Here is a 26,502-nt window from a genome sequence, read left to right on the forward strand (position 1 = left end):
CGACTACTGCACCTTAACATCACATTTCCTTTGTCATACATACAAAGTAGCCTACCACTGACAATAACATGCCACTTTCAAACCAAAATAAAAGGCGAAAAGGAGAAAGGAAAATATATATTTAGTCAACATTCACAAAAAAAACATCAAAATTAATTTCATGTTGCTACAATAACAGTGCAACAGTGGGCGGTTAAACAGGTCTTCAAGCAGGATCCCCTCCTCTATAGGAAAATAAAAACATAATTAATAATACAGTTGGTGTGCTCCAATATGTACAACAAATACATCTCAATAACAACAACAATAATCATACTAACATGTCCAAACCTTTTTTCTGCTGAGCTTGTAGAGCATTCTTCATCATCTCAGTGATTAGCCCCTTCAGCTTTTCTGCTTTGTGCAGTGGGATGACAGCTTTTTCTTGAGTGGGGCCATTCAGATCTCCAAAGGCAAACTCCAAAAAGCAGCTATCCGCACTTTTTTTGCCCATGAAATGACCTTAGTGAACAAAACATAAAATCACAATGTAAACAAGAAAAATGAAGACAAAAAAAATCTGCAAAAAGGGATATAATTACCCTTACCCATTGCCTATAGATTCCCTCTCAGATTCCCCTTGAGCTTTGACATTTTATTTCTTAGCTCAGTTGAGTCCAGAGTCATTGAAGATGTCATAGCAATGTGTGAGATTAAAATGAAAGAAGACAGAACCCCTGTTCTGCAAATCCAGGCCAATGTGCCTCTCATCCCAAATGTGTATCCTAAGCTATTTGATGCTGGTGGTGACAGTCCCTTCAGGTTTCAAATCTCTTTGCTGTTCTATTACTTTGGAGACTGGCAGTTATACTGCGATAGGATGGGCTTAACATTCTAATTGGATGAAGTCATCCCACGATGGTTGGTCCCTTATTGGATACATACAGTAATGCACATGAGAGTGTACCATTCTACCCTGCTATGATCATTGATACAAAAGCACTGATAATGCCGCCCCTAATGGCGCCCTCTTAACGGTTGAAACCAATTAGACAAGGCACACATAATTAAATGCACCAATTTATTTGTAAGTATTTTAAGTAAACATAATAACCGCAAGGCACAAGGGCCGCGCCATGCATGCTGAATAGATGTGATGGCTTATGAAATGTACACAGATTACTTTCCTATACAGGTCCTTATTGTACACAGTATCAAAGTACAAATATCTTTCAACAAGCATTACAAAAGCACAAGTTGTGAAAGGTACATGTCATTTTAGCCTCTGCAGTTTAACATCTGCAATTTGTTGATTTACAGACTGATGCTTAAGATTACAGAGAAATAAACAGCTCATATAGCACTTACACTGAAAGTTCACTTGCCAGTTAAGTCAATATGACCATACTGTCAATATCATTCCCCCAAATAATTTATAAAATTGAATAATGTGGGATAATACACATTTTATAAACTCGTTTTTACATTGCACTGAGATTATCTGCATCGCCTCAAAGCCTTACATTTTTTTAACAATCACTGCCATTTACCATGGAGGTAGTTAACTGTCACATATTCAATACAATACAATATGTGCTGCTTTACCAATCAGGGCCTCTATACACCAAGTCACATACGTGCTGATCTGAGACCTTCCCTCTCTCTAAAAGCATTATTGATTGATCAGGATCCTATAACCTGACCGGTGATCCTATACCTTACTCCCATTCTTTAAAAAGGTGGTGATGATGGTGGCAGGCCCTGATTTCTAAAACATGAACATGCTCTCATCCTTCACTTGCACACCTCATGTCTGTTCTGGATTCTCCAAAACAACGCACCCTGATCATATTGTCCTTTCACTTGCCTGAATAATACACTTCTGGCAATTTGAGGTATTTTCAATACTGCAGCACCACACATCCAATACCTCTCGTCATGCTCTCCATACTTCCACCGAACACTCATTAAAAAACAAACAAAAACAAAATAATGATAAAAGTACGTCAGCTCTGGAACAACATGCAACCAGAACTGGAACACATTTACAATGAACACAAGATAGAAAAGCATTTTAGAATGCTTAAAAAAAATCTTGTTCTATAGCCTAATCTTATTAGGCTATAGCACCTGTTTGATCTTGCTTAGAAGATTGCTTTTTTGTGATTAACTGTTTGATATGAATGCAAAAGTATGTCTTTAAATGGATACTGAACAACATGATATTTTGTAATAAAATGGTGTCTATAAGTCTAAATAATTCTAACTTATTTTGAAATGCATATGAATTGCAAAACTGCTGTCTTTCATCAGTACTGCATCCACCATGTTCTGTGCAGCACTAAGTACTACTTCAAAGTAAATGTAAACACTTCAGATGGCTGTCGATAACAAAAGCCAAATCCAGACCCTTTCCATGACATTCATCAATACCAGGCCTAAAAAGCAACAGGCATTCCTGAGTCTATTCTTAGCCTGTTTGGAACCATTTGAAAACACCAACTAACAAAAGAAACATCAGCGTGTGGTTATGTTTGAAAGTCTGACCCTGACCATATGTACTTAATATAATACCAACGTGCAAAGTTAACTAAAAAGAACTGAGAAATGAATACAGAATGTCAAGTCATGAATTCTGATTTGTCCTCTCCATTATGAAAATACTGTCTTTCAACAATTTTAAGAAATGCGTTTAAATATACTGCACTGTGACTCTGAATGACTTGAGAAAAAAAGCCCCCCCAAAACTATGTACCACCAATGTAAAGAGCATCAAGCATCCCTTATATACCTTTCACATACAAAACATTGAGGATACTAAAGCAGCTTTTAACGAGGATCAAACCGTGGCTCTCTCACTCCTGGAGAGAGACAGAGTGAGCGCTCCGTTTTAAGTTACAGTCTTGTCACAGTGCCGACTCGCTGGCTCCTCTGCCTGTGAAGGGTCCGTTTCATTTTGCTCCGGCACCAAGTCGTTTACCTCATCGGCCACTGCTGATCTAGCAGGTGGATTATCTTGCTTCTTCGCCCTGACCTCTGGCTCCTCCGTCGGCCCCGTGTCCTCCTCGGGATCTTTCACTTTGTGTACAATGACAAGGTGTCTGTTGAGAGACGGCAGAGAAGTGAAACACAGGCCACAGTGAAGGCACTGCGGAGTGTTCCCATCAGTTTTGTGCTGAGGTATATGCTGCTGGAACTGTGCACTGTCCTCTGTGATGAAGCCACACTTTGAACAACGAAACTGAGCTTTCAGACGCTTGGCTGCGGGAACGTCTGGACTACCAGTGCGGCCCTGCGCTGCCTCCTGTCTGCCCATGGCAGGTCTTTTTGAAATAAGTCCCTGCAAATCAAACAAGCCACACATCTTAATATGACTAAAAGATTTATATTTGTGACTGCTGTAATTATTTTTTCTTTTTGTATTAAATAAAAAACAAAAAACAAAATTACCTCTCCCAAGGCTTTGTTGGATTCCTGTATAGCTGTTTTTGGCATTAGGCTTAGATCCGGATTTTTGATTCCATGCATAAGACTGATGTGAGTCTTCAACAGCAGACTTGTCGCAAATACTGTCTTGGTATCTGTGCAATACCTTCAGAATGAAAAACATACAATGTGCCAACACAGAATTAGATCTTGTATGATTGACAGGCGATTTTGATTCAATCCTCAGGACTGTGACAACATAGCGGTGCATTCCATTTTAAAATAAAATAAAGAATCTTACCAGCAAGTGTAAATTTTATTTTTCCCATCATGGTCATTGCGAATGTGTCTCCTCAAACTGGTTGTAGAGTTGAAAGATCGCTCACACTGCCGACATGGATACCTCTTCAGTGGCTGTTTGGGGTAGGGGTGGAGGGGGGAGATTGATCACATAAGCCTGACAAATGGCTGTTTAACAAATATCTTACTTGTCAACATGAGTTATTATGACTTAAACAAGAGTGTCTGATGAGTTGAATGACTTCTCACCAGTAGTCACGACAAGTAGGCTACTTAATAATTATATCCATTTATTTTACAGACACCATGTGCAAGGGCTGCACAATTAATCGAATATTAATCGTGATCAAGATTTTGGTTTCCCACAATCATGAAAATGGAAATCGAAGATCGAGATTAAAATAGAGATCAAATCTGCCGCATTCAGTTTAGCAATGTTGCTCTCGTTTTGTCTTGTGTTGGAAATCCAGCGCACACCATTCGCTTGCAGTGGTGCGCTCCGCCCCTCCTCCAAAGCCCAAACACGCTGTGGTATGTGTAGTTTCAGCTGGGGTCGAGTATACAGAACTGGCGTGTTTGTCCATTTATGTGGTTTAAACCTTCCTTGGATGACAGTTCAAAGAAATAGTGTTTTTTTTGTAGTTCAATAAATGCATGATGTTAATCCTGTTAAATAATCGTGATCTCAATATTGATGAAAAATAATCGTGATTATCATTTTTGACCATAATCGTGCAGCCCTATAATGTGCATGAATAAACATTATAAATGTGTCAGTGTTAGCAAAGAAGGCTAGTTTTCATCTGTAGTCAGCCAGATGTTAGCTACCTAGAATTAAAAGCGAATCTTAAAAACAGAACCAGAGGACAACATTGACAGATACAAATGGTGTATTGGTGACAGGGCAATATTTAAGCAGATATTAAAACACATCAGGCATTCAGACCAAAAAATTCCCAACATTGACAGCAACACAGACATTGATTAATAGGATACAGATAGTATATACAAACTGTCAGCAGAGACATAGCCTACACAAGTTAAAAGACAAGGGTGCCCTGGTACAACAAAATAAATAAAAAATAATCCTAAACCGTGCCCACAGATTAGTAAACCATGCACACAAATTTGTAATATCTACGACATTGGTAACATCGACGATGTGTTCGTTTCGTGAGCCAAAATTATACCTAAAAAAAGACTGGTATGTATTGGAGTAGGCAGCAAATAGGGGCTTTGGTTTAGCTGAAATGAAGACAGATTTTAGAACATATTCCAGCATGTGGAATACGATTGCTCACCCTTCCATGGCTGGTCTTCATGTGAGCAATGTAGGCATCTCGGTCAGGGATCCACTGCAGACACTCTCTGCACGTCCAGCCGGTGGGCTTCACACCAGGCTTGCTGTCCTGCTCGGCCTTCTTTCTGGGAGCACCTGTGTGTTTGACAGAGCTGTGAGGAGTACCTGTGTGTTTGACAGGGCTGTGAGGAGTACCTGTGTGTTTGACAGAGCTGTGAGGAGTACCTGTGTGTTTGACAATACCTTTTTTTTTTTTTTTTTTTAATAATTTCCCCCCTGATTTTTTATCCCATTTTTAACCCCCATTAGTGCTTATATAATTTATTTATCCTGGTTGCTACTCCACCCTCTGCTGATCTGGGGAGAGCCGAAACTGGCTCCATGCTTCCTCCGAGGCATGGGCAGTTAGCCAGCTGCTTCTTTTCACCTGACAGGGGAAGCTTCACCGGTAGGACATAGCACGTGGGAATACCTGTGTGTTTGACAGGGCTGTGACATACCTGTGTGTTTGACAGGGCTGTGACATACCTGTGTTTTTGACAGGGCTGTGACATACCTGTGTTTTTGACAGGGCTGTGAGCCGTCAGCTGTTGCACTGCTGAAGGAGTGTCTTGACACCAAGCAGTCCTGTCCGCTTGTTTACCGTTTCTTCCTGCCTCCGCCCTCAGTATTCCACCATGCACACTCTACAAAACAGAAAATAGAGTGAATGAGAAGACAAAACATTGCACTTTAAGTTGAAGGATTATACACAATAAAAGAAAGCCACAAACGCATAATACTGCATGCCTACTGAATGTATCACTCACAGTCTGGTTCACTTCAAACTGATGTGTGCATTTATATTCAATCACACAGACACGTGATGTTGTCGTAAAGAATACAAGCGAGGCCAACCTTGAAGTGCTGCATTAACAGCTGCTTCTGGGGAAAAACCAAGGTGCATTCTGGACATTTGAATACACAAGTAACAAGCTTGTCGGCATTCTGATGGAAGTGCTGAAACAGCAACTGCTTCTTCTTGAACACCGTCTCACATGAACACTTAAAGATTAACCTGCAAACAGAGAGGAAGGAAAAACCGTAAAAAGGAAGAAAAAGAAAAAAGAACGAGAAAATGCAGAACGTACAATAAAATGAGATCACACTTTAAACAGCCGAGTGAAGAGAAGTGAACTCACTGAGGGGATGTTTTGGTAGCGCTGTGTTTATTTTTCAAATGAATCTCACAGCCGTCGGAGGACTTGAAGGCCACTGGACAGATGGAGCATTTATAGAAGACCTCGCAGTGTTTCTCTTCAATGTGATTCTTTTGACCTTGCAGTGTCTTGAAAACCATATCACAGTGAAGACACCTGGAAGAAACCATATCACAGTGAAGACACCTGGAAGAAACCATATCACAGTGAAGACACCTGGAAGACAAGGGATTTCACATGACCTCACTGAGGCTTTTTAATTATTTATTACTACTAAGGGGTGTTTGGCTTGTTTGGCTTACTTACTTGTGCCAGGCCTTGCGTGCGTAATGCAGGCAGTTTTCCTTCACGTGCTTCTGTATGTCCGCAGAGCGACTCAGCGCACCACACTCGGGGCAGCAGTAAGGGGACTTGTGTGCATGGATGCGTTGGTGAGCTCTGAAGCTACACTTGTTGGGTAACAACATTGAGCACACCTTACATATCTATATATAATAATGAAAGAACAGGAGGGATAGTATAAAAAATATATAACAGAAACATGGAAAACGCACAACATGAGACGCTGGTCACAGAGCTTTCAATATTCCTATGAGATATCTACTCACTAGTCCTTCCGTGTCTTCTTGGAGCCTCTGGTAATGGCCTGCGAGTGCTCTGTAGTCGGATAATTGATTGTTACACTCCAGGCAACGCAGTCGGTGGCGAATGACGTTGTCTGGATACAAGGGCATGACTGGTTGGTTTTTAGGTGAGGGCGACGGGGAGGCATACGAGTCCGTGTTCACAGATTCAGCATTCAAGGGTACAAACATCTGCTCCTCTGCTATGGGCTTCATATGCAGCTGTGTGCACTGCATCACCATTCCACGGTTCTTGTGCTCGCGTGCGTGTGCCAAGAGGGCACACTTGTTGAAGAACACCATTGTCTTTGCACAGTGGGTACATGCTACTTCAATGTGAACGCTCCTTCTGCCATAGTGATACACGAGGCTCCTCTCCACCCCAAAGGAGTCCCCGCATTCAAGGCAGCAGTATCCACGCGGCGGAAGGCTGATGTTGCTCTCTGCAGGTGGATTCAGGTTGGGCACATATGTAGGCACAGGGTTGGCGTTGTTCAAGAGTCTGCTTAATGTTCCCGCTGCTGTGTTGGGGACGGACGTGCGTGGGTAAGGGCTGGCTGCTGTGTTGGGGACGGACGTGCGCGGGCAAGGGCTGGCTGTCTTGACCTGATGCACCAACGGGACAGTGCTGTACACCGTCGGGGAGAGTGTGTGCTGGCTCTGTTGATGGGAGGTGGACCGTGCAGTGACTGAGGCAGCAACACTGTGAGGGACCAAGTTCAGATTAGCTAAGTGCATTGCTTTGGGAAGGAAGTTTGTACTAGTTGCATGGCCTGTTTGGGCTGATGTTATCCTCTTTGGTTTCTCCCCTTGATGTGTAACAGATCTTCTAACAGGACTACTAGCGTTATGGAAAATTGTTGGGGATTGCATTATGCCCGGCGTCCTGGAGTGTCCATCTGCTTTGTTGTGTAAAATCTTTGACGATGAAGATGTACTAACTGGAGTGCCTTTAGTGTGCATTCCAACAGTGCTATCAGCAACCACATTTTGAGACTGTTGAGGAGACATATTGCAGTAAGAATCTTCACTAATCATACTCTGCGACGGAGAGGATTCATAGGCAGATTGAACTTCATCCGTTTCTGAATCGGGCAACACACTGGTGACCGTGCGCTTGATCTGTCCAGAAATGGTTTTGATGGTCTTAATCCTGACCCTTGGTATGGCTAGGGGTGAATCAGACGCCATTGCAGGGGACACTTTGCCACTACTATCACTGCAGATGCTTACTGGGCTGTCCGAGGGTTTCATTAGCCTTTTCACAACTTCCAGAGGACTCCTGGGGCTTCGTGGTGATATAGGTACCTTGGGACTAACCTTCATACAGTCACTCTGAACCGCAGATGATCCTCTGGGATTAGTTGGCTCACTGGGATCCGTCCTAGCATTCAGAGCTACCAGTGCTTCAAGACAAGAAGATAATTTAGATGTTTGGGAGCTGACACATGGAAGAGAGGTGGGAACATCTAACTTGGTTGCTGCATGGCAGTTGCCCTCAAAGTTTTGGTTACCGCTTGGAGGGTCCAGTGTACTGCATAATGTATCCGCTTTATCTGTTTGGTCACTGGCGTAAATTTCAGACAGCTCCTCAGTCCTCGTAGTCTCTGTTTCGATGGTTTCTGCTCCGCTCCTCTGAGTGTTCTCAGAGTCCTTTGAGCATGCATCAAACATGCTGAGGTCTAGTTTTTTTGGATTGTCTGAAATGGAAGGTTCCAACAACACTGAAGCTTCAGGGAAACAGTGTCTCTCTTGTTTTGGATGGATATCATCTCTACTACTTTGAGTGTCTTCAGATTCAGGACTAGAGATGGGACTAAATTGAGAAAAATCCTGGGAAAATATTGGCGTTCCTTCAGGTTTGTGTTGAATGGGTGCCTTCCCAAGAAGTTCTCTTGGGCTGTCCCCAATTAATGCAGACACAAATGCTTTGGAAAAGCCAGAGTTAGTTGACTCATCAGAGTCAAGGGAGGTTCCGGGTTCCCTGAATCCATTTTGCAATGTTGGTCCAGAGTGAAGGCTATCATCAAAACCCTCCAAAGACTCTTGACGACTTGTGTTTTTCACAATAACACTTACGACAGGAACATCTGCTGCAGTGTCATCTTGGTTACCCAATAGGCTGTCATCCAGACATATTCCTGCGTGTTTCAGCGGACTCTCTGCCTCCTCCTGACTCCCCTGGATGGGCTCTTTGGCATCCAGCCCCGTGGCATCTGGGATGTCAAAGGCAGCCAGAAGATCATCAAAATCTGGGGTTTTCATGTCACCCATGTTTGGACGCTATCATAAACCTGGGGAAACACACAAAGCGATAGATGACAGTGAAACAAACTGCTGTTTTGATAACTGATAAACAAACTACCTTAACAAGCAGCTATCGTTAGCTCTCTATGCTAAGCTCAGCAAGCCTACCGTACTATGAGCAAATCAGCCCAAGGTAAACAGGTTTGCTATTTTCTGTTTGTGCAGTTAATATATCGGCTGACAACTAACTTTACACGTAGCGTTAGGTCAACAACGAGTTTAATCACTGGGGATGACCAAATTATCTAAAAGCCCCGCGGCACGAGCAGTTGTTTTGATACGAGCTAGATGCAGTAAGTTAGCCTAGCGTTACTAGAGAATGTAGCCAGATAGCAGGTTAGCTTAGCTACATGCTAGCGAGAAAACTCGCCACTTATCGATGCAACATAGCGCGCTTACCATCTGCTCAGAATGAGGTGTGCAACTCTAATAAATTCTATAGCTATCGACGTTAGTTGGTTTGCTGGTCCGCTGTGCTATCTTTAGCTGCTGCAGCCTTTCTACGCTAAGGTAGCAAGCTAACTTCGCTTCTCTTCTTCCTCCGTTCCAAGGGTGCTGCTGCTGAAGCCCTCAACGGCGGTGGCAACTAGCTACGCTACTCCTCCCAAGCACGGTCATTCAGTTCAACACTTGGCTGCTGCTGAAAGATGCAGTTTCTGTAGGCCTAACTGTACAACTGCAAAGTCTTTGACATTTACTTGGTAAGTGTAAACGTATCATATTGATGTCATTATGCATTATTACACCAAAAGCCACGTTTGAACCAAGGGGGTAGCTCGTGAAGCCAATTACCCTTTTTCAGTTCCCACCCCATTCACCCATTTTGTGTCTAAAAGGCGGACCGGGAAGTAACACAAGTGCAAGCAAAACATTAAAGAGGGCCCGGCAACCTGGTTTGGAAGTTGGTAGACTAGGAAGTTGGAAATCCTCAATGTTTTTCTTGCACCTGTGTTACTTGCTGCCTTTGACCGACATTCTTTCAAATGGCCTGCAGGGGGCGACTCCACTGGCTGCATAAAGAAGTCTTCTTCTTCTTCTTCTTCTTCTTCTTCTATGGAGTTTTATGGCAGTTGGCATCCTTAAATGGTGCATTACCGCCACCTACTGTATTGCTAAAACTATAGTGCAAATACAATATCAATAAGAAATGTCCACCCAAAATGCGCCCATTCACCCCAATATCGGATACTGTGGCCCAGACCAGTCGTCTAGGCCGAAGCGAAAGCTTCATTCAACGTTTTTGTCAAGTCATCTCCCGAAATGTCCTCAATATCCAAAAATTTCCTGCCAGCGTCCACCACCTCTGACTTGCTTTCTATCTCCAGAGCACAGTTGATCACCATCGCCACAAAGCCAAAAAGGCTTTCTTGTCCACACAAAAATTGTTTCCAGATTCACCAGCACCACTCTTCTCCTGTTCCTTTCGTATTTCCACTATCTCATGTTTCCTTTCCATACTTTTAACTGCATCAGCATAAGATATTCCTTTCTCTTCTCTTACCTTGTTCACTTTCACCTCTCTAATCCTTTTTGGACACCGTTTTGACCCTGCATGATGCGACCCCCCACAATGCAGGCATTTAACCTGCCCTTTACACCCCTCAACTTCGCATTCATCTTTCCCACATCTCCCACATATTTGATCTCTTCTGCACACTGCAGCTACATGACCATATCCTTGACAACAAAAGCACCGAAGAGGCGCTCTCTCATACGGCCTCACCCAATCTACAAAGACTCTTTCGGGAACTCCTGCTTTAAAAGTCAAACACACAGACAGACTGTTCTCCTTCTTACCTTCTACAAACCTTGTCATTCTTCTTGCCTCAAACACACAGTCTACATCTTCAAACGTGTCCACATCAAGTGGAACACCACTCACCACTCCTTTTTTCATGGGCTCTTTTCCAAGAGCAAAACACTCTACCCTACAATATTCATAGTTTCTTATCTCAATGACTTTCAAACCCTGAGCCTTCGACACACAATCTATGATTACCATTCCACTTCTAGTAACACTGACAGATTTAATCATTCCCACTTTCTTTTTAACGAACTTTCCTACGTCGTGTGGATTGCTGAAAATTCCGTCGTCCTTCGTTACTGCTTTCATACCAACAATAAAAGGACCAGACTTCACTTTCTTCACTTGTTGACTATTGTCACTCGATACACTAGAGAAACATTTTCGTTTATTCTCCAGCCCTCTCGAATCTTCATCAATTTCAATTTCGCTCTCACTCGTCTCACGGTTCGACGCCATTTTTCCCCACCAGGCTCCCTCGTACCCGGAGTGTCTATTCGTACCCGGGTGTAAATATCTTCTCGCGTAAATAAGTCAGATCATATGGAAGTCAAAAGGAAAATGACCCTACTACAGCTCTTTAGATCAACTGTGGTCCCGGGCTCCACCTGGTGGTCCGCCAGAGATTTATTTTTAAACAGACAACAGTTTTTACATACACATTAACCCTGGTCTGAGGAGTAGCTGGCTTGGGCCGATTTCTGGAAATGTCGTGATATCCGGGAAATATCACAATTTTGAAAATTTACTTTCAGAGGCTGTAGTGGGCTCAGTTTTAAGGCCAGAGTGAAGTTTCTGGTATCATATGAAACTAGAAGACATAAGGCATCGATTGGTACCAACCAGGTCTAGCTTGTCAGAAGGGGGCTAAATAACACTCCAAATGTAGGCTAAATAGATGATAAAGCAGATTATGTTTTGGTGCGTGATTGACAGGACGCCTGTCCAGTGATCACGCAGCTCGCTTATCACGCACCAATAGCAGGTCTCACTGCAGCTCTTCCTGTTCAAATGTATGTCACTTCTGGCTCCAAATAAGCAAAAAGCCAACCTTGAGGCTTCAAAATGGGAGTCCAAATACCAGTGGGTGATGTCATGGTAGCTACATCCATATTTATTATACGATCTATGGTTTGAACATGTATGGAGACAATCACTCAAGAAAATCACTCAAGTTTGGTTTGACCGCACAAATTCTTCGCTCAAGTTGAAACATTTGAACTCGAGCAAATGCAGTCGCGGGCTAGCGGCGGGGGCAAATATTGTGTAATTTGTGCCGTGACACTGCTTACTTCACCTGATTTGTGTCGCCCGAGAAGAAATTGTGTCTGCATGTGTTTGCATTGACTTGTAATCTTTTTGCGAACATTGTAAAATCACGTTTGGTCTGAACACAATATAATGTCGTTACATACAATCATAATTGACTTTATTTATTTTAATGGTAACACTTTATAATAACGTGATTTATAAGCCTTTAGTTAATGATGAACTAACCATTTACAAAACATGAATATACATTTGTAGATGATTAATACATGCTATGTTAACTAACATAATCACAAATGTGTTGTAAGTCATCTATAAACCTTTAGTAAATGAAGTGTTCCTCACCTGTTATAAATAATGTGTAAATCATTTACAAGGCTTCCTGCATCCCCTAATCTAAAGTGTAAACCATTCATCACACATAAATGTGTTACATACAAGGGGGTACAAAACGCTCATCAAAATGATAGGAGCAGAAAAGGTCAAGAGCATCATTCTGTCTTATCTCATGTCTTTATACTAGAACATTGCTGACGTGCAAGGTCAGATAATATTTGTTTGTCATAAAATGAAACCAATATAAAACTGGTTCTTATTCGAACATGTTTACAATGATAGATCCATAAGGAACATGTACAAATGGTCCAACATGCTATAGAACAACAACAGAAAAGCAGGGAAAGGTAAAGGAAAAGGAAAAGCCATCTATACACTGTATCAGCAATCTGTATACAAAGAAATGTAAATTATGGTCTCGACCTAGTTTCAAGATGGAGACTAGTCTTGTTACCTCATACTATTATGTATGTATTATGTATTTTCTGAGATTTTGATACAAGTTTACAGTGAGAGAATTTGACCTGCTTTGCTGGGGTTTTTTTCTGCAATTACAGGAAAACTGGTTACACTTTTTTTTATTGATTGCATGTTTAAAGCGGTGGAAGGTCACAAATCAGATCTGTCACAAATATGATGCAATTTTATTTTACTCAAATGTCCATGTGTAATGAATGATAGGCAGGTTTATGAGTTAATGAGTAATAACATAAACCACATTTTACAACACTGTTGTGTTATCTTATGTATAAAGTCATTAGTTGGTGTTTTTTTCTAATAAGGAGGGGATAAGTGCTTTATAATAGTTTTATTGCTATAATGTTATTGCCTTCGTTTTTTAAGGAGCTGATACGTGCTTTCTAATAGCTTTTTAACCATCCTGTTATTGCTTTACACTGATGGGAAGTTCATAAGTCTCTAACTCATTTTAGACTTATGAACTTGCAGTTGAGGATTCATTCACTCTTATCCTGTTAAAAACTCATAGTGCAATTTAGTGAAATCAACTCATCTTTATCAATGAACACAGTGTAGATGTTTGTCAACTTCAACTTACAAGTGCTTGTTATGAGCTTCATGACTTAAAATCATGAGTTCACCTCTTGTGACATAAAATGATGATTTGAAAGAAACCCTTATAAGCATTCACACTCAACACGGTTAGTTTATTAGCAGACTTCTCAGTATGCATTCCATTCAGTTTAACTCTCTAGAAACTCTTCCTTCTTCTGGTTTGAATGAAGTTACAGGATAGATAGTTATGTCGAGACCAATGGGGCAACTCGTGCTCTTGAGATGACACCACTCCACACATCCAGTTGTAGCAGGCCAGATTAACCCCCAGCCAAACTATAATTGGGTATAGTCTGGCCTAGCCTAAAATATACCCCAGGGTTATTTGTGTATCTGAATGTGGGGGGTATAATCTGGCCTAGAAGGTTATGAAATAGCCCAGTCTAAATTATACCTCGGGTATAAACTGGCCTAGCCTAGAATATACCCGGAGTATAATACCCGGAGTATAAAACAGGCTAGCCCACTCTAAACCCTGGGTATAGTCTGGCCAGGTGGTATAGTTTGGCCTGTTACACCGGTCCAGTATGCCAGAGGGCAGTTGGTCAGCGCTGGCCAGTGACGATTCTAGAGTCTGTTGGGACCATATGCATAGGGGGGCCCCTCCAGCCAGCGTTCCTCACCATTACGTTATAATCTGACACCAACAACAAAAATTCAAAAACCTTGTAATTTTCAAAATATAAAGAACACTAAAATCCAGAACAATAAAAGACCAGAATAAATAACCAAATAACTTCAACATTGTCACATTGAACTTTAAATGTTCTCCTATGACATAGCTTATGGAGGGGGAGGGGGGGGGGTGAGTGAAGCAAATCTACCAGCCACTTTCATATTTATATTTTACCAGCATATGGCTGGTGGGTGGCTGGTGCTAATTTTGTGTCCTGCTTCCATAGCATTCATAGCTCAACTGTTAACTTAGCTAGCTAGGTAAACAAAAAACTTGACACCATTGCTCACTGAAGTTATTCAAATATCTCCCACAAGGGACAAAACACTGAATAACAGCATTCTGCTTAATCAGCCTCTGCTCCACTGTCCTTTTCTCCTCATCCCATTTTTTCTTTAATTTTTTTTTACTTCCACTTGCACAATTCAAGAGAACGTACGTGTCGTGAATCATGCGTCTGACGGCACTGGTTCACAGTGACCCTGAATCTTTCCCGTCAAACTGACACGATTCACGTACATTCTCCTGAATGTAGGTTTCATTTTCAATTCAATTCAATTTCATTTCATTTTCAATTCAAGAGAAATCATGAAAGTTTGACGTGAATGACACGGGGTTCCTTTTTTTAGTTCCCTAATGGCCCTCGGGGCCACAATCAGTTGCCTGCCTTGCCTGTTAACAAGCTGCACCTCTGGTGCTGGCATAGTTGTATTGGCCTGGGTAAACCCAGCCCCCACGTGACCTGCTCTCAGACCTCTGGTTCTCAGTCACCGCCAGACCCTAGTGACTGAGAGCAGGTCTGAGAGCAGGTCACGTGGGGGCTGGGTTTACCCAGGCTATAGTTGTATGTTATCCTCCAAGCACCACGTGTGGCTTTACCATGCATGGGTTCCCAGAGGACAAGTTTTGATGATGATGAGGTGATGAGATCAGGATGGCGCACGCTGGGGCCGGAGAGCCTCAGTCTCCTTTGACGTCAATTTCTGATTAAAAACATGCACACATAAAAAAACATGATAAAAGCTACTATATATCTTATCTGTACAGTGGCAGCCAGTCAGAATTGCAGATCCCAGCTGGCTGCCAGCCGGCTGCCATACCAAAGAGCTGGAATTTGTTGCACCATAAGGGCCGTTGCTTTTAGAGGAACTAAGGGCATCTATATGGTTTACTAAGAGGTTGAATTGGCTTAAGTGAAGTTAAGTGAAGTTTAAGTAGTTTCTGTTTTATCTTTTGTGCCATGGATCTGGATGGACCCTGTCATGGATCAGCTGGCAATTCTAGGTGGCTGCATATGTATCTACGCATTCACAATCAAGTAAGTTTCTGATGCACATGTCAAGTACATTCCACTACAAGTGTATTGCAGCTGCGTACTATAATTATGCTGAACTGTGTCATTATAAATGAACTCAATCTTAAACCTAGCAAACCTTGTGAGAAAACAACACTGGATTTCAGTCCATCAATTAATGTATTCAACTTTGAAACACAAATCAGCATGACTAGACATTTGTTGATTGAACTTATTGTAATAAGTTCACTCAGTTTTTCTGCCTTAGAACAAACAACTAACTAATGATCTTCAGTACTACTCCTCCAGTCAACTCACAACTTTAAGGCAGCAAGGAAACTTTTTTTTAAGTTGAACTACCGTATTTTTTTTGTTGCAGTGAGGCTATTTCCTCCCTTTAGACACGTAGCACAGTTCCTCAAAGTCGACTCTGACTAATAAATGATCTTTGTTTCAGAATCTCACATCTTATCACATGAGGTACTTTGGAAAGATTGCTTCTAATCAAATATTGCTTCTCTATGGTCCAGCCCATCACAATTGCACTGCATCGTCACATTCATGCTTACGTCAAGTACTTCCTGAGATGCAGATCAGAGCAGCACGTTTCAGTTAATTAGTGATTATATGCTTTGTGGAGGGCAGAGTATAAACCTAACCCTACAACACAGCATTTCTCACCCAGGATAAGAGGCAGCACAATGAGTAAGCTATTAGCTCTGTTTCTCCTTGAAAGGAACTGTTTGTGTTGCAGTTGTGAACTGGTATTTTTGTGCACCATTCCGCACAAGATATGCATGAAGACAGTGTGGAATGGTTTTTTTTAAGGTTTTTTGATCTCACAGATGAAAAATAGAAACACAACTTGGTGTTGGATAGGTCAATCTGCTTTTCCAAAGGCTGCTACACTGAAGTAAACATTGACTCTGTTTATCAGCAGAAACCAACAGCTCCCAGCTCGAAGATGCAAGCCACACCGTGGGAAACGGTGTGGAAAACCATGCTTTTCAAATAGAGGTAAGCCTATGCATTTGCTATAATTTTGAAAGGAAATTGTACAATGTGATTGTATGAATGTATGTATGTATGTATGTACGTACGTATGTATGTATGTATGTATGTATGTATGTATGTATGTATGTATGTATGTATGTATGTATGTATGTATGTAATGAATATGTATGTACGTATGTATGTACGTATGTATGTATGTATGTATGTATGTAATGAATATGTATGTACGTATTTGTATGTACAGTATGTATGTATGTATGTATGTATGTATGTATGTATGTATTTATTTATGTATTTCTTTCTTTCTTTCTTTCTTTCTTTCTTTATTTTTAGGAGGACGCTGCTGCCTCTATCTCTGATAGTAGTGGCGTCCAAAGGCAGGAGTCTAAAAAGGGATTGGGATCATACTTGAGGTTTGTCATCTCAATTTTAAGTGATTGTCTTCTGTAACAGAATTAGTGATGCTATTATGTGAAGGTGCATACTACAAATAATTATCACAGCGGGTGCACTGCATTGCTGAAATGCTGAACTGTTATATATCAGAGATATGGTGCACATGGTTGAGATGTTATCGTATTTTAGAAAAAGAAAGAAAACAGACAATAAAACTATAAAATCTACAAAAGCTACTGACAATGGAATCTGTCAGGATAAAATAAAGACAAGAGTTTGAATTCCCCAAAAGGGAAAATATTTTATGCAGAATTTGATTTTTAACCTAATTGTATACAAAAACAATCACCAAAAAGGTATAGCATACTGTATACTGTATATAGGCTATATACATTTTTGGTAATACACAGTGACAATTAACCTCTAATTTGTTCTGCATGTCAGCCACGTTTCCAAGCCATTTACTATCGCAGAGGATTACATCAAGGATCACTCAAAAACCTTCAAATATATCATTCTGGGCATACTTGGAGCAGGTAATTCTTTTTGTCTGACCATGCGTTAAGCTATTTTGCAACTCTGTATCTTTTATGAAGCAAGACAATATTACAAAGCAGAGGTAATGAGCCAATTAAGAAGTGTGTAAAGCATTATGTGAGACTCCTTGGACATTATTTTCCCTCTGTTGTGTGTTCATATCTGATCAAACACTGTGTATCTCTGTTGTGCAGGTTATGTGGCTTATTTCATCGCTGCGTGTGTATTGGATTTCCAGAGGGCCATTGCTCTTGTGGTCTTAACCAGTGTGGCAGTTGTGTCGAAAGCCTACGATCTTTTGAAGCATTACAAGGGAGATAGCATCAGCCAGTGTTTCAAACCTGTAGCAAGATGCTTCAGATCCAACTTGAAATGGATGAAATGGTGAGTAGATGCTATATCAATACTTGCATTGGTTTCACATGGCAATTAGCTGACATGACAGTTGTTTAGGTGTCCATATAATCATATAATCTCTATTGAATGTGGTGTGTGTGTGTGTGTGTGTGTGTGTGTGTGTGTGTGTGTGTGTGTGTGTGTGTGTGTGTGTGTCTATGTTGTGTGTGTGTGTGTGTGTGCGCGCCCGTGCCTGTTCGTAGGGTTTTCATCTTGTTGGTTGTGGTCCTGCTCGTGGTGTGGCTCGTCATCGACACGAGCAGACGACCCGAGCAGCTGATCTCATTCGCGGGTGTGTGTGCGTTCCTCCTGCTGATCTTCCTCTTCTCTGCTCATCGCAAACAGGTGAGTTTGAGGCCAGTCGCTATCTGAGCACAAACCAGTCCTACCGTTAACTCCTGTTTCGAAACACACTCTGCTCTTATCTCTCAAGTGATCTCTTGTCTGTTTTCCTGAGACTTTGGATATCATTTGGCCTTGCACCTCTTTCACCCTAACGTTTACAAGGAGCACTTCCTTGTACCGGCACACAGTTTTATGGAGACTCCCTGATATGCGCTTTTGCATATATTTTTTTGCAAGTAAAATTGTCAAATTCTTCATCAAATTTTTTCCCCTTTTGTTTTTGAATCTTTTGTTTTAGGTGTCATGGAGGCCTGTCTTTTGGGGGCTCGGCTTGCAGTTCTGTCTGGGCCTTTTCATTATAAGGACAGACCCAGGATTCATAGCTTTCGAATGGCTTGGAACACAAGTGCAGGTATTATTGTGGGAACTAGTACTGAACTGCCAGAGGGCAATATTCTTGAACTGAGCAGATCATTCATGGTTACACCCACTTTTATTATGGTGTATCCAGCCTTACTCATGACCCATATACAGTATGACATGAATCAGATCAAAGTATCAAGAAAAAGGAAAAGATAATCCGCTCACTGTTTTAGAAGTTCCCACGGTGAGTTTTTTTTTTTTTTCAATAATATTTTTATTCAATTTTCAAATTTTACAAGACAAGACAACGACAAAGACAGAAAACAAAAACAAAAAGACAGGGCAGCTTAAACACTTCACAAAGACATAGATGTGGACAACAATGAAGAAAAGGATGGACAGATGAATGAGAATACGATAAAATAAATTAAATTAAATTAGATGTAAGCTACAAGGCAAAAGGCAGTACTCAGGTGGCAGTATCACTTCGGTTGAGGTATCCAATAGTCAGTGTCTCTGCTAGGTTAGGGTCGATATATTTCAGGTAGGGCTCCCACACTTTATAAAAGACATTGGTTGTTGAGTGTAGCATACACGTCATGAACTCCAGAGGCATAAGCTGCATAATTATCTGGTGCCAGTTCCTCTTTGTTGGAGGTTTGTCTTTAATCCAAAATAAAAGAATATTTTTTCTAGCAGCAAAAGTTAATAAATTAAATAGCCGTTTGTGATGTTTATAAACGAGTTTCTTATGGGGAAGACCAAGAATAAGGCTGACAGGGTCTGGGTCCAACTCCACACCAAAGATGACACTCAACTGCTGCACTATATCTGACCAGTATTGTTCTATCTTAGGACATGACCATATGCAGTGAGTGTAATCTCCCACCTCTATCTTACACTTAAGGCAGAGGGGAGACAGGCTAGCATTCATTTTATGACGAAGGCTGGGTGATATTTGCAATCTATGTATAATTCTTAGCTGCATCGACCACAGTCTGTTGCACACAGAAATTCTTTTGGCATTATCAAATATATCACACCAGTCCTCGTCATCAATCTCCACCTCAAGGTCCCTCTCCCATATCTGCTTGGTGGCCAGAGTGTTCAGAGTAGAGGTAGACCTTAATAAGCTATAAAGAAAACCAATAAAACCTTTACTTGGACCAAGTGAGAGTACCCTATCGACCTCAGAGGCTTCTATATTTAAGCAATATAGCATGAGAGCCAGTGTGTTGTGGCAAATATATCCCGCTAATCAGCTGTTATCCCACGAGGCCGCAGGCCGAGTGGGATATATGCCACAACACACGCAGCTCGAGTGCTATATTGCTTTTATAAAACTGTTTCCAAGTATGATAATATAATAATAATAATAATACTATAAGTCCGACTGGCATGGCATTCTGGTAGAGTCAGTTGAAACACTACTGTAAGGCGGGACCGCAAGAACGTGCGGGTGATTTGATTGGATCGTTCTGGAGACTGAAGTTGACATTGGCCAATCCTGGCGCTTGCTGAGAAGCTGAGAGCTTTCTGGAAAGCCCGACACGCAGCTCGAGCGCAGCGCTGCATTCTCAGCGCTTGCTGAGAAGCTGAGAGCTTTCTGCAAAGCCCGACACCAACTAACGTTACGGGGTTAAATGCGGGGTTAACAGCCTTTTTTTTGCAAAGAAGACATTAGCCCGCGTCTATTCTTGTACAAAACATAATTTTCTGCGAAGTATTAGTAAAGTTATAAGCGAAGATCGATTCACAAGGATCTGACAGCTGTCTCCGCCATTTGTTTTTTCTACATTGTCATTTGAGGTAACCAAAGCCTTTTAGTAAGAGAGTTGCCATGGCAACTCATAACCCATGGCCATGGGTTATTGGAGTGGGTTACGGGATTTATACAATGGCTGTGAACCAATCAGATTGCTTGATTTGAGAGAGCCGTTTTATAATTGTTGTTAATGTTGTACGCCGGAGTATGAAGTCCCTCACCTGCAGAAACCGAAAGAAATTTTGGTGTGACAAATTATATTTTTGCTGTAACTGGTTAAAGGACATCAGGGTAGGGCCATCAAATGAATCCCCTAAAACTAGTAGCCCCCTATCCTTCCAAATGTTAAAACCAAGGTCACTAAGACCTGGAGGGAAGTCAGGGTTCCCCTGAATTGAAGTAAGAGGTGATGTTAGTTTGGTTCGGCCCTCCATCGATCTAACCAATTTCCATGCCTTTAGAGTATTAATAACAATTGGGGTTTTACACAGGCTTTTTACTGAAGCAAGGTTTCTAAGAAATAACAGGTTTCTGAGCGGACAAATACACACTGAGCGGCTTCAACATCTAGCCATATAGAGGACTGGTCTCCCCTCAGCCACTCAGCCATAAACCTTAAATGTGCAGCTGCCTGATACCATTTCACATTTGGGAGATCTAAACCACCAGCAGCTTTAGGCAACCACGGTGAGTTTTTAATTACAAAGATGCAACATTTCGACTCTCACGGGTCTTCATCTGGCAGTACTGGTACTGGTACTGCCTGATGAAGACCCGTGAGGGTCAAAACGTTGCATCTTAGGATGCTTCTAAAGTTGTTCATTTTTTCCAGCACCTGTTGAAATAGACTTTTGGATGTGCGTGCACTCTACTCTTCTATCAGAACAAAGTATCCTCATGAAGGCGTTGTTTGTGATACAGTCAGACATGACTCAACATCACTCAACATCATAACTCAACATCTACTGTCTGTCATTCTTTGCTGTAGTCCCATGCCTTGCTATTGCGAAATAGAAATGAGTAGTTGTGTGTGTCATAAACGAATGATATCCAGACAGAAGCAGCAGTAACAATCCTAATATTTCCCTCTCATGATTTCAGATATTCCTTGACTACACAAAAGCAGGGTCATCGTTTGTTTTTGGAGATCTAATCAACGACATCTTTGCATTTCAAGTGAGTGCGTGAGTGATAATCATGTGTGAAATATGGGCTCTTAAATTGAGATGACGACCGATTGAAATTGGACGTGTTTAACTTTAGTCTCGTGTTTTCTTCCTCAGGCTCTGCCCATCGTCGTGTTCTTCAGTAGCGTGATGTCAGTCCTTTACTTTCTTGGGTTAATGCAGTGGCTCATCCTGAAGGTGAAGCATTAAACCTTAACCTTGTACTTAGCAGCATCACGATTTAAAAACACGATTTCAGAAAAACACGATTTCAGACGGACAAGCCCGTCTTTTATTGTCACACGATCACACATCAACACATGCATGGCCACAAACACACACATGCTGACGGTGGCCGGTGAAATTTGTCCTCTGCATTTGACCCATCCTGGCTTGTCCTTTCCTCCGGGGGGCAGGCCAGGAGCAGTGGTCGCTTTTTCGTACAGCGCCCGGGGACCAACTTCGGATGTTGTCGTCACTGGTCAGATGACGATGACGATCTGATCTTCTGCATGTTTTTAATGGGGGGGTTATATACGGAGGAACCCCCTGGGGGAGCACGGGGAGAACATGCAAACTCCACACAGACAGAAAGGCCCTTAAGACGAGATACCCCACCTGGGCAGTAGGCACTGAAGATATGGGGGGGAACACAACCACAGCACCCACAGTGTCCCAGGCGAGAATCGAACTCAGGACCTTCTGACTGTGAGGCGACAGCTCTACCACTGAGCCACCGTGCACATGTGTTACAGTAAGCCTGGGTGGGTGTTGCAATGCATATCTCTTCTGTGACATATTTTGACTATGAGCCATGTGTTTTTGTCCACGCAGATCTCATGGGTTATGCAGATAACGATGGGAACCTCATCCACAGAGACCTTGAGTGTTGCAGGAAACATCTTTATTGGACAGGTATTATTGGCAAGGCTTGATATAGCGTTATCTTGAAGTCCCAGTCTGCCAACATTTTCATGAGCAGGAATCATTCTATTGCATTTGCTTCAGCCGGCAGGATGAATACTACTGTCAATACTATCCATAGTAACTGCAGCAATAGAAAATAAAATGTACGATTACTTAGTTGCCCCGTCTTCACAATGTTTGATGTCCTTTTAGACCGAGGCGCCGCTGCTGATTCGACCTTATTTGAAGGACATGACCGAATCGGAGGTCCATGCTGTTATGGTCGGGGGATTTGCCACAATCGCAGGGAGTGTGATGGGGGCGTTCATCTCATTTGGGGTGAGCTGAAGCTGTTATCTCATCACACGTACATCACACACAGCATAAGACATCAAAACAGAAGACAGTGTGGTTTACACGTACATCACACACAGCATAAGAACACAAAACAAGACAGTGTGTGTAATGGCAAAAAATGCTTGTTGTTTGAAACAATTAATCAGTTGCTCGTTGAAATGAACAAAGGAGGATTTATTTCCAAGTAATGGTCTGTCTGTATACAGAGAGTCACACTCGATTGGAAGTTTCAGAAGAAGTGCCCCCAAAAGCTAACTCATATCTATATCTCATAATGAGGAGTGGCTGGCCCCCCACCCTCCGGAGTCTGCTGTAAAGTTCCATCACCTCACCAGGAGGACTCAACTCTCACTCTGGTCAAGCAGACCTGGACGTTCTCTCCCTCACATGCCTGAAGGCCTTTGAAGCTCAGCAAGCAGAGATGATTCATCTTAATGATGTTTTTTAATGATGTTTTGGAACTACAGCATATCTCAGATGGGGAAGGCCACTCACCAACACTGAACACAGACAATAATGATCAACAATCAATCGATCAATCAATCAATAATTTTCACTGACATGTGGTTTACACGTACATCACACACAGCATAAGAACACAAAACAGAAGAAAGTGTGGTTTACACGTACATCACACACAGCATAAGACATCAAAACAGAAGACAGTGTGGTTTCCACGTACTGTACATCCAAGGGACATCCAAATTGTCCCTTGCATCAAAAAGTTGCACCTGGCTCCTTGTTGGAAAATGTTTTTCCTCTTTTTCCGCACATTATTACTTCACGATGGGATGCCAAATCTCCACATCACATGGAATATCAAATATTGTGTCTGCTGCTGACCGTTACACCAACTCCATCATAAAGTAAATGATGACATTTCTTAATATTGTCCAGATTGATGCAGGCTCCCTGATATCAGCCTCGGTGATGGCTGCTCCTTGTGCTTTGGCCATCGCCAAGCTGTCTTACCCCGAGACTAAGGAGAGCAAGTTCAAGTCAGACAAGAATATTAAAGTGGCTTGTGGGTATGTATATAGCGCTCTCTCCCTTCTCATTCCTTTCATGTTTTTTGTTTGTTTGTTTGTTTCTTTCTTTCTTTTTAACCTTTGTGTGTGGTGGGCAAGGCACAAGGTTTTCCCACAAGAACCAGGAAGTAACCCTGAAAGCTGTAATTCCTCGAATGGCCACATGAGGCAGGGCTCAGAAGTCCTGTCGTTTCCGTTCATCCCCATGTTAAAATGCCCCACTTTGTAACAGTGATTAAGCATCTTGACAGCCTGGTCCTTAACACGGTTTTGGTCTATATAGCTAATTTCACCTTTTCATAACAACTGTATGCGGCTAATTTTTTAAATAACTCACCCGCTTGGAGTAAAATAGATGATAGAAAAGGGGGTGATTGACAGGTCGCCTGGCCAGTGATCGCACAGCTTGCCGATCACGGACCAATAGCAGGTGGAGCTGCGGCTCTGGGAAACCCCCCCATCTCACGTGAGCTGCGCAAGGAGTCAACCCATTCCCTCCCACTCTGCTGATGAAAAATCAAGATGGCGACAGCCACCATTTCAACTCAAAACGGGAGCCCAAAATCAATGGGGTTGCTCGTTCCATATATTTTTTTTTATGTCAGTGGTGTTTCATCAAAGTTTTTTTCCCACTCCCTAGTGATGAACAGAACATTCTGGAAGCTGCTAGTAGTGGGGCATCTGCTTCAATAGTTCTTGTTGCCAACATTGCTGCCAATCTGATTGCCTTTCTCGCCATCCTGGAGTTCATAAATGCATCTTTGAGATGGCTTGGTGGGATGGTAGGATATCCTTCAATCACATTCCAGGTATGTTTTTAGAAATGCTGATGATGATGCAGTGTGACATTTTAATTATACCGTCCAATGATTGATTTTGTATGCGTAAGCCATACTGTACATTTAACAATTGAATCAAACAATATCCACATGAATGTCTCTTTTTGCACACAGATGCTCTGCTCTTATGTGTTCATGCCCGTGGCCTTCATGATGGGAATACCATATGAAGAGTCTTTCACTGTGGCGGAGCTAATTGGCACAAAGCTCTTCCTCAACGAGTTTCTGGCCTATGAGAAACTGTCAGTACTGATGGACAACCGGCTCAATGGCACAATTGATCAATATATTGACGATAAACTGCAATGGCTATCAGTGAGTAAAAGTTTGTGTTCTAATATGCTGGGCATAATGTTAGTGTGGGTGTCCTCCTAAATGTGTATGGGCATGGCATGATATTCTGTGCATTACCTTCACGTGGATTTGGTTTTGCCTGTTACAGGTCCGATCAGAAATCATCTGCACTTACGCTCTTTGTGGGTTTGCCAACTTCAGCTCATTGGGCATTATGATTGGAGGCTTGTGTGAGTATTGTACCAACCCTAAAGCTTGTGTCATGTCCCAGGATACATGCATTTACCATATGGTTTTAGTAGGAAAAGAAAATGGAAGGGTCCCTATCTGTATGTTTTATGTCTACCTGCTATTTCTTTGATCAAAGCCTCTATATGCCCATCCAAAAGAAGTCAAGTCTCGTCTTTAGTGCTGAGAGCCTTGTTCACGGGGACCTGTGTGTCTCTCATGAATGCTTGCGTTGCAGGTAAGGACCTTTTAAAATGACTTTTCCGAATCTTGAGTATTTTGGCTTTATGTGCTTTAAGTTCAAGTTCAAGTTCAAGTTTATTAGTGTCCCAAAGGGCAAATTGAGTTGCAGCATATAGACATACAAATAAGAACATTGACAAGAAACAACACAAGTAGCATGTTAAATGTTACATGCCTATAGTTAAAATAAATAAAAGGCTAAATAAAACATCAAGGACCTTGTTTGTGGCACACAATGACCGATAATGTGCAAGGTAGCATTAAAGTGCACAGCAATCGGTAAAGTGCACAGCGATCGGTAAAGTGAAGTTAAGTGAATCATGCATGGAGGTTACTTATTGCTCTGTAACTGTGTAACTGTAACGTTTGTTTCTCAGGGATCCTCTTTGTTCCTCCTCTCGACTGCGTGGCGGAGTTCAGGTCTTATGGGTCGTCTGCTTTCAGCGACACCGGCAATATTCAAACCTGCTGCGGTGACCTCTTCACTAGGTAAGCTTGGATGTTTACATTACAAAGTATGACTAAGATCACTTTTGTATTTCTGAGGCCGTGCAAACTTCACACTAAATGAAGAAGCAAAAATGACTCAGATATGCACTGTTGCTTTGAAATATTTGTTGCATCATTGACATCAGTTACACACAGGGTTAAAGTTTTTTTTTTTTTTTTACATTTGCACAATTAGATATTTGCTCTTATGCAACAGATAATATGGAGCTATTTTGGCTCGCCATATGTAAATCTCATAAATGTTCTTTTGCAGCGCAAACAATGGGACCTCATTTGATCAACCATGGGACACAGTAGCAAACGTCACTGATTATTTCACTAAATGTTGTGGTCTTTTTGATAGGCCAATTTGTAAGTAGAGCATCCTTTGGGGAAAAAAATCCTTTATGTATCTCGCCCTTCCTAAAACACATTTCAGGCAAGTGAAGTCTGTCTTCTTTTAAATCACAGCTTAAAACATTCTATATTACGGCCTTTTCATAGCTTTTTATTCCACTTCCCCTGCTCTTTCCTTTTGTCTGTTTACGA

The 26,502-nt window shown here is 41.8% G+C and overlaps 2 protein-coding genes across 2 annotated transcripts; one reads left to right on the forward strand and one right to left on the reverse strand.

The window, feature by feature from the left end:
- Positions 1–1,061: 1,061 nt before the first annotated feature.
- znf592 (zinc finger protein 592) lies at positions 1,062–9,669 on the reverse strand. Its single transcript, XM_083654206.1, has 10 exons — positions 9,534–9,669; positions 6,813–9,121; positions 6,511–6,689; positions 6,187–6,360; positions 5,903–6,062; positions 5,562–5,691; positions 5,007–5,140; positions 3,707–3,819; positions 3,430–3,571; positions 1,062–3,319 (listed from the first exon to the last, which is right to left on the reverse strand). The coding sequence occupies exons 2-10, from the start codon at positions 9,099–9,101 to the stop codon at positions 2,870–2,872; spliced, it is 3,771 nt and encodes a 1,256-aa protein (XP_083510332.1). The 5' UTR covers positions 9,102–9,121; positions 9,534–9,669; the 3' UTR covers positions 1,062–2,869.
- Positions 9,249–25,957, forward strand: slc28a1 (solute carrier family 28 member 1; the record flags this gene model as incomplete). The annotated part of the gene is made up of 17 exons (XM_083654791.1): positions 9,249–9,267; positions 16,528–16,604; positions 16,935–17,014; positions 17,442–17,533; positions 17,729–17,918; positions 18,134–18,275; positions 18,574–18,687; positions 21,505–21,579; positions 21,687–21,767; positions 22,404–22,484; positions 22,689–22,814; positions 23,730–23,860; positions 24,501–24,669; positions 24,814–25,014; positions 25,142–25,223; positions 25,361–25,459; positions 25,842–25,957. 17 exons carry the CDS (start codon positions 9,249–9,251, stop codon positions 25,955–25,957), a joined length of 1,875 nt encoding a protein of 624 aa, XP_083510917.1.
- Between the last annotated feature and the right edge of the window lie 545 nt (positions 25,958–26,502).

The sequence above is a fragment of the Poromitra crassiceps genome (genome assembly GCF_964638095.1).
Source record: "Poromitra crassiceps genome assembly, chromosome: 18".
NCBI classification, from domain to species: Eukaryota; Metazoa; Chordata; class Actinopteri; order Beryciformes; family Melamphaidae; genus Poromitra; species Poromitra crassiceps.

Coding starts and splice junctions, on each gene's coding strand:
- znf592 (XM_083654206.1), bottom strand. CDS start 9,101: ATGGGTGACATGAAAACCCCAGATTTTGATGATCTTCTGGCTGCCTTT. Junction 6,361..6,510: donor GCACGCAAGGCCTGGCACAA/GTAAGTAAGCCA, acceptor GGTTTCTTCCAG/GTGTCTTCACTGTGATATGG. Junction 5,692..5,902: donor TGTTAATGCAGCACTTCAAG/GTTGGCCTCGCT, acceptor TCTGTTTTGTAG/AGTGTGCATGGTGGAATACT.